This window comes from Oncorhynchus clarkii, chromosome 3 (assembly GCF_045791955.1).
Source record: "Oncorhynchus clarkii lewisi isolate Uvic-CL-2024 chromosome 3, UVic_Ocla_1.0, whole genome shotgun sequence".
Lineage (NCBI taxonomy): Eukaryota > Metazoa > Chordata > Actinopteri > Salmoniformes > Salmonidae > Oncorhynchus > Oncorhynchus clarkii.
The window spans coordinates 42,940,628-42,949,338 of record NC_092149.1 but is presented as its reverse complement, the minus strand read 5'-3'; the positions used below and the strand labels follow the sequence as shown (position 1 = coordinate 42,949,338).

Genomic DNA, 8,711 nt, shown 5'->3' with positions numbered 1-8,711 from the left:
GGGTTTGGCCGGTGTAGGCCATCATTGTAAATAAGAATTTGTTCTTAACTGACTTGCCTAGTTAAATAGGTTAAATTTAACATCAACAAGAGCAACAAAAAACAGTATTGTGACATTTATTGTATATAATGAAATCTTAATATGGTGCATATTTAAGCAAAAGGTTAGTGACATGAAGGGCAAATAGGTTGCCTGGCTATGAATTTTAAGCAGCTATTGATTTTACACTACAAGCCCCCTCTTTCCCTAAATTATAATTTTTAAAAGGCATACTGCTTATCTTAAAGCTGATCTGACACACAACTAGAATGCATTTGGTGTTAACTCAGAGTATGTTCTGCCCCTTCCTAGGCCAGCATTGTAAATAAGAATTTGTTCTTAACTGACTTGCCTAGTTAAATAAAGGTTAAATAAATAAAACATTTAATAAACCATTTACACATGCACAATACATTTTAACGGTCTACTAATGGGTTATAAATTAAAGTTATTCAATTTTACCGTAATGTGTTACTTATTGATGATTGTGCATTGCATGTATAGATGACAATCAATGCAGTTTGCTTATGAACTTATTTTATTGTTACAAAATGTAATTACATCAAAACAAATACCAATACAGTACAAGAATGGTTTTTGGTTTCCTGTTGGTGGGATACATTCATTAGACAATATGTTGCTTGGCTATTTTGTAAAGTAATGGAAAGAAAGCTTGGAAATCAAGTTGGCTGTACATTAATACCAACATACTTCTGATGATTGAATTATAAATACATACAGTGTGTGTAAATAATTAACACTAGAGATGTGTTATTATATATTGTCTAACTTTTAAAGATACAGCTCTGCATCTCCATCCTACAGTTAAGTGTGTCACACAACTTTTATCTTAGTCTTATCCCATTCGTCACAATAGACTTATGTTGACATATGTGACACCTGATTCCCATCATGCATTACTAACTTCCAAAAGCTCCTCTTTAAGAGGTGTTAAGTTTAGGGAAGTGAATGTATGGGAAGTAATCATTTTTATCAGTCAATTTCACACTTCACCTGTCACAGAGTACTCATTTATGACAACCGTCTTCAGATCCAATAAGTACCTACCCAGTACACAAACAATGTTCTCCTGCTTGCTATTTTCCACTTTCCCTACACCCAAAGCTATAAATTCCTACCACCAGCAGGTGAAAAGACTTTGCCATTCAAGACATGATCTCTGCCGAGTAGCCCCCACTCATAGGACCGCTATACGCCCTTGTCAGGCTGCTTTTGCATCTCTGGCATTTAGCCTCCAATCAGAAAACACCTACAAGCCCAAGGAAAGCCATCTAGCCATGAGTTAATATTAATTATACGGCGGGTGGGTCTAATCCTGAATGCTGATTGGTTAAAACCACATTCCAGCCGGTGTCTATTCTACAAGTTACCACCAGCTAAATCTATAACGTTAAAATGCCTATTTACTCATTTCCATCTGACTGCGCAATCCACTTTCTCATCAACATAGCCCGGCACTTTATATACTTGATCTCCACTATAAAAAGCATCTAGACATTATCCCACATTTCTTTTAGACTAACATTTAGCTGAGATTTGTATAAACCTTGCTGCCTGTCTCTCCGACATTTGCAACATTGTTTCAATATTCAAATTCGATCTCCTGCCGTCCCATAGTAATGAACGTGTCGGGAGTCTGACAGACAGGCAGGGAGCGTTTCTCAGGCAGTCAGGCATTTTTATGTACAGTGCCTTGCGAAAGTATTTGGCCCCCTTGAACTTTGCGACCTTTTGCCACATTTCAGGCTTCAAACATAAAGATATAAAACTGTATTTTTTTGTGAAGAATCAACAACAAGTGGGACACAATCATGAAGTGGAACGACATTTATTGGATATTTCAAACTTTTTTAACAAATCAAAAACTGAAAAATTGGGCGTGCAAAATTATTCAGCCCCCTTAAGTTAATACTTTGTAGCGCCACCTTTTGCTGCGATTACAGCTGTAAGTTGCTTGGGGTATGTCTCTATAAGTTTTGCACATCGAGAGACTGACATTTTTTCCCATTCCTCCTTGCAAAACAGCTCGAGCTCAGTGAGGTTGGATGGAGAGCATTTGTGAACAGCAGTTTTCAGTTCTTTCCACAGATTCTCGATTGGATTCAGGACTGGACTTTGACTTGGCCATTGTAACACCTGGATATGTTTATTTATGAACCATTCCATTGTAGATTTTGCTTTATGTTTTGGATCGTTGTCTTGTTGGAAGACAAATCTCCGTCCCAGTCTCAGGTCTTTTGCAGACTCCATCAGGTTTTCTTCCAGAATGGTCCTGTATTTGGCTCCATCCATCTTCCCATCAATTTTAACCATCTTCCCTGTCCCTGCTGAAGAAAAGCAGGCTCAAACCATGATGCTGCCACCACCATGTTTGACAGTGGGGATGGTGTGTTCAGCTGTGTTGCTTTTACGCCAAACATAACGTTTTGCATTGTTGCCAAAAAGTTCAATTTTGGTTTCATCTGACCAGAGCACCTTCTTCCACATGTTTGGTGTGTCTCCCAGGTGGCTTGTGGCAAACTTTAAACAACACTTTTTATGGATATCTTTAAGAAATGGCTTTCTTCTTGCCACTCTTCCATAAAGGCCAGATTTGTGCAATATACGACTGATTGTTGTCCTATGGACAGAGTCTCTCACCTCAGCTGTAGATCTCGGCAGTTCATCCAGAGTGATCATGGGCCTCTTGGCTGCATCTCTGATCAGTCTTCTCCTTGTATGAGCTGAAAGTTTAGAGGGACGGCCAGGTCTTGGTAGATTTGCAGTGGTCTGATACTCCTTCCATTTCAATATTATTGCTTGCACAGTGCTCCTTGGGATGTTTAAAGCTTGGGAAATATTTTTGTATCCAAATCCGGCTTTCAACTTCTTCACAACAGTATCTCGGACCTGCCTGGTGTGTTCCTTGTTCTTCATGATGCTCTCTGCGCTTTTAACGGACCTCTGAGACTATCACAGTGCAGGTGCATTTATACGGAGACTTGATTACACACAGGTGGATTGTATTTATCATCATTAGTCATTTAGGTCAACATTGGATCATTCAGAGATCCTCACTGAACTTCTGGAGAGAGTTTGCTGCACTGAAAGTAAAGGGGCTGAATAATTTTGCACGCCCAATTTTTCAGTTTTTGATTTGTTAAAAAAGTTTGAAATATCCAATAAATGTCGTTCCACTTCATGATTGTGTCCCACTTGTTGTTGATTCTTCACAAAAAAATACAGTTTTATATCTTTATGTTTGAAGCCTGAAATGTGGCAAAAGGTCGCAAAGTTCAAGGGGGCCGAATACTTTCGCAAGGCACTGTATATATACAAAGAAATGTCAATTGAAAAAAGGTCAAACAAAACTAAGTCTTTCCAGCTTCCGTTTGAAAAGATTGTGTTAGACGTGTGTTTGGCTAGCTCCTCTGAACAACTGCCCTGACGAGAGAGCACATGTTCTATACCAGGCGAAATCTCGCCTCATTAGCTCATTGTTATGGATGCATCCAAATAAATGTCACTAGAAAACAGCTTAAACAAATGCAAATGCTGCTATTGTTGTTATTCTGGCTGCTCTGTTTGACTGTTTGGTAGCTAGCCGTAGTTGGCTAGCTACCAAGCAAGGGTAGCCAGTATGGCAATGGAACATTTAGAATGAATGACTGGGTCGCTCGCGTCCATGGATACAGAACAATAAGACTGAATGACTGGATCGCGTCCATGGATACAGAACAATAAGACTGAATGACTGGGTCACGTCCATGGATACAGAACAATAAGACTGAATGACTGGGTCGCGTCCATGGATACAGAACAATAAGACTGAATGACTGGGTCGCATCTCTGGCAACCAAACCGATAGAACGAAGGACCAGCCGGCTTGGGTAACAACCCTAGATTTGTGTTGGGACTATATCTTGTGGAAGGATGAAATAGTATGAATAAATTCAACAAAATAACATTTTTTATGAAAATATGTCAATCATTATTTGAATATGTTGGTAACCCACTATATAAAAGTGATAATACCAGAGAAGCCGGTGTTTGGAGGATATATTGGCACAATTTGCCAACACCCGTGCCAATATATCCTCCAAACACCGGCTTCTCTGGCATTATCACTTAAAGACAATAGCAAGGAATTTGTCTAATTTTAAATTTGGGGACTGCAAGCTTTTTTTTGTTGTTTCTATAAATACCTTACATTTGTTGTGGTTTTGTCATGTGTAAGTGTGGGCTATTCTTTTGGTGCTGAAATCCGCCCACACTAGTTGCCTCTCAACTCCATCGTAAATCGTGGAGGCAATGGCTAGCCCAGGCATTGTATTAACCACTCCATGTGGATGTGATAGTCATGGAGGTATGTAACGTCACATTCACTTAGACCAGATGAGACTTTGCCTATCTGTTCTTTCTTGCACAGTATTTACTTCATTTCAATGTAATATTATTGTTTCAAACAGGGCCAGAAGTGAGACACTACAACAGTGCCAAGTTTGGGCCACATTCAATGACAGAACACTGTATATAAAATAATGGGTGCCAAGACCTGACTTCGACAGTGGGGCGATTGCTACCTTCCATTCTGTCGAGACGTTTTTACATCGCCACAACCTGCACTGGGGCAGGGAATAAGGGCTGTTTCAGGGACTTATTTCTGAAGACCATTCGTCACAGTAAGTTTTGATATTATTAAATGAGTTACACTTGTTTTCTCTACTTTTGAGTAGATTCAAATGTAACTCAATGTTCTTTATTTGTGTATAGTAGCCATTCAGAAGAACCCTGCAACCTGGGATGCCACAGATGAGGGGGACAAGATTCATGTCACCCGTTACCCGAAAGGGACCTCCGATTGTGAAGGCGGGAGGCGACGGCGCACAAGGAAGAGGGATCTGATGCAGTGAGGGTCAACTTCAAGTCTCGGACCGCCTGTCTCAAAGCCACCCCCTTCTTATGTCACCTCACTGCACTACTAATGTATATATTTTCATATAACTATGTTGTATGGTGTGTACCTTATTCCACTCACAATGTACATGGGCAAACAATGTCCATACTATTATTCCGAAAGTTTTTATTTGTATTTTTTATCTGCATGCCTCATACTTGATTTAGTCGTTTTCTTAGTGTTATGTAAATGCAATGTCAGTTATTTGACTGCTATTCTATGTTACTTATTTGATTTACTATGTCACTTTTGTCACCATAGCACTGTGTGAGAAGCCTGCAAATACATGACAATAAAATTCGATTTGACTGGATTTGGATTGGTCATCACCAGTGGATCCAGGTGACCAGGACTGGCCCTCATTATCTGATATATACTGCACACACATAATCATTTACAGTACTTTTCCACAAATCTTTTTCAAATGGCATCCAATGTATCTTAAATAATACAAATCTATAAATACATAAAAAATAAGTGGTGACAGGGAGTAGGCATGCCCTGGCTTGATAGTGAAAAAAATCGTATTTCTTCTGACTGGCAGCTGTAGTGTCACTGGTCGGGAGAGGGCGGGTGGGCTTTGTTAGGAAATCCACACATGAACCGTAGAAGCACGGCTGATGCTTGACAAAGCCGCCTATCGCGGGCGCCGGGTGAATGAGGACGATGGGCAAAAAAGCTGTTGCATGGCGCTTGACCATTCTGGAGGGATGCCGGTCTCCCAGATGCTCATAGCTGATGCAGAATTTAATTGACATAATTGCACTGAACTGTGATTTGTAAATATAAACCAATCTAAAAAGGTATAATATGTTTGATTGATTTCAGTTTTCAAAAGTGCATTTAAAGAAGACAGGCGATAATTGCGTGAAAGTAGGGCTACTTTTATCAGTTAATATGTTTACTTAACGGTCACTTAAAAAGTGTTACAATCATTCCCGGTCTCCCTTCCTTCACTGTATTTGCACTCAATGTCGCATGCGATTACGTATGAGATGCAACATCTCAAAAACATGTTTTAGATTAAAGAAAACCATATAAAATAATGACGTGTTATATAATAATGATACAATGACTTGTAATAATTTCCTAACTAAATAAAGGTTCAATAAAATGATAATCATATTTAAATTCTGTCTGTCTTTTCTTCAAGGGTTTCCACTGTCCCCTAGCTCCTCCCTCTCTGTACCTTGTGACAACCACAACTCATCAACAGAGCATATGCGGAGCCGCACTTATCTGCTCATTCTCCTCCTGTCATTCCGCCTTCTATCTTTGATCATTGTCCCACCGCGCTCAGCCCAAACCCTCACTCACCACCTATTTTCAGCATCTCTTTCTACTCCCCAACTCATCAGAGGAGCTAAACTCCCGTGGAATCTTTCATTTGGAGTTCCTCGACTGCCGCACTTTTTTCCGCAGGAGTGGTTTTTATACTTTGAACTTACTCTTCTTCCCCTAGGTGACCATGGCCGTACCGGCTGCTTTGATCCAGCCAATCCCTCTGGTCCAGACGCCTTCGATCTCCACTCCTTCCGCGACCACGTCCCCGCCGTCAACAACTTCTTCCCCGTCGCCCTCCGTGGGCCCATCCGGCCAGAACCTGTTCCGCTCGGAGCTCCTCGCCAACAGTAGCCCCGGCATCTCGACCCCGACCGGGACTCTGCCCAGCAAGCCAGTCTACTCGACCCCGTCGCCTGTTGAAAACACCCCGCAGAACAACGAGTGTAAAATGGTAGAACTGCGGGGGGCGAAGGTGGCGTCATTCACCGTGGACGGCTGCGAACTCATCTGCCTGCCCCAGGCGTTCGATCTGTTTCTGAAGCACCTGGTCGGAGGACTGCACACCGTGTACACCAAGCTGAAGAGACTGGAGATCACACCGGTGGTGTGCAATGTGGAGCAGGTCCGCATCCTGCGAGGTCTAGGGGCCATCCAGCCAGGAGTCAATCGCTGCAAACTCATCTCCAGAAAAGACTTCGAGACTTTGTACAATGACTGCACCAATGCCAGGTGAGTGGAGACATGAGAGATGCTAATTTGATGTATAGGTTTTACGCAAGCAGAAGCTTAGGGGTCAAGGTAGAAAAGCTGTAACACAGGAAGGGGGAGACATTTTCCATTTTGTGGAAGTCATATGTTTCAGATGTCATTTAGCTGTAATGACTGAACTTTAGGTCATTTTTGTAATACTCTATTGTGGCAAATCTGACTATAGGCATATGCTGTTATGGAGTTTTTAGTAGGCTAAACAGGGAAACACAGATGGACATGGCGAGGGCGCACCGCTCGAAAAAGTTGTGGCAGGTTGATGGCAATTGAATTTATTCTTATTGCAAAGAGTCGTGTCAGTGCTCAACCCAAACGAATGTTAAAACGCAACAGTCACATTTTAGTCATTTGAAAGTGTTACTAAATTAGGCTACTTGAGGACTTTTTCATGGCCTGAAATTAAAGTGTCCAAAACCCACAGCAAGTTGAAAACCATTGCCTGGAGGGAAAGCTCACACATGAAAAAATACGAGTTTACTATAGAATACTACATTATAAACTGGGTGGTTCCAGCCCTGAATGCTGATTGGCTGACATACGTCATGGTATATCAGACCGTATACCACGGGTGTGACAAATGTATTTTTACTGCTCTAATTACGTTGGTAGCCAGTTTCTAATAGCAATAAGGCACCTCTGGGGTTTGTGGTATATTGCCAATATACCAGGGCTAAGGGCTGTGTCCAGGCACTTCCTGTTGCCTCGTGCTAATGAACAGTCCTTAGCCATTGTATATTTGCCATATACCACACCCACTCGGGCCTTATTGCTCAAGTATACAACAGACTGCAAAAATACTACAGTCAATACTACAGTAATGTCTTCAAAAACACTACAGTCAATGCTACTGTAATGCCTTCAAAAACACTACAGTAATTACATAGTATACTACAGTATTTTAATTTGCATAGACCCTGCCCATTACCCTCCCCGTATCCAAATTTGTGCCACCCATAACTGAGACTCCTACATGCCAAGTATATTATGTTCCCTACAGGTTATAGAAAAGAGCAGATGGTCTGAAGTATCTGTTAAGACCTCAACCCTACTTATCTACATGACCTACAGGTTATGGAAAATTTGCTCTTTAAGTATTTTGTCCAGTAGTTTTCTTTTTAAGGACAAAGCCCCCATTGTTTTGTAAAATATAACAAATCCAAAACACTACATTACTACAGTAATGTCTTGAAAAACAGTATATTAAATACTACAGTCTGCAAAAATACTACAGTAAATACTACAGTATACTACAGTCCACAAAAACAGTAATTACTATAGTATATAGTCAAGTATACTACAGTCAGGTCCGCAACTCTGTGTGTGAGCATTACCACATTTCCACTCTAAATTAAGCTCACCATTAACCCTACTTTATTTTTAAATGACTTTGAAATAAAAGTAGGTTATCCTATATCAGCTGTCCTAGCCATAGGGGCAATCATTTAAAATTCTTTGAACTTTAAATTAAGTAAACAACATTTTAAAACATTAGACCATAGAGAATTAAAATAATTTGATTTAAATTGATTAATATACTGTTCATCTTCAGATTAATAAATACTTTGCATAGGATCATTACAAAATACACTTTCTTTTGCCAGCCATGCCAATGTGTAGGAGGATTTTATGGGCGACAGATTTAGGTAGAGATCCATTTTTGATT

At 40.5% G+C, this 8,711-nt stretch overlaps 1 protein-coding gene across 4 annotated transcripts in view; it reads left to right on the top strand.

Moving 5' to 3' along the window:
- The first annotated feature begins 6,199 nt into the window (after window positions 1–6,199).
- Window positions 6,200–8,711, top strand: part of LOC139395675 (dachshund homolog 1-like) — a 263,172-nt gene continuing 260,660 nt past the window's right edge. For 2 of the 4 annotated variants that reach the window (XM_071143019.1, XM_071143003.1), the window contains exon 1: window positions 6,242–7,009. In XM_071143019.1, coding sequence (XP_070999120.1) covers window positions 6,465–7,009 — 545 coding nt within the window. In that variant the 5' untranslated portion in view covers window positions 6,242–6,464. Of the gene's footprint in view, window positions 7,010–8,711 lie in introns of all 4 variants that reach the window. The other 2 variants (XM_071143011.1, XM_071143028.1) reach the window with 2 other exon arrangements.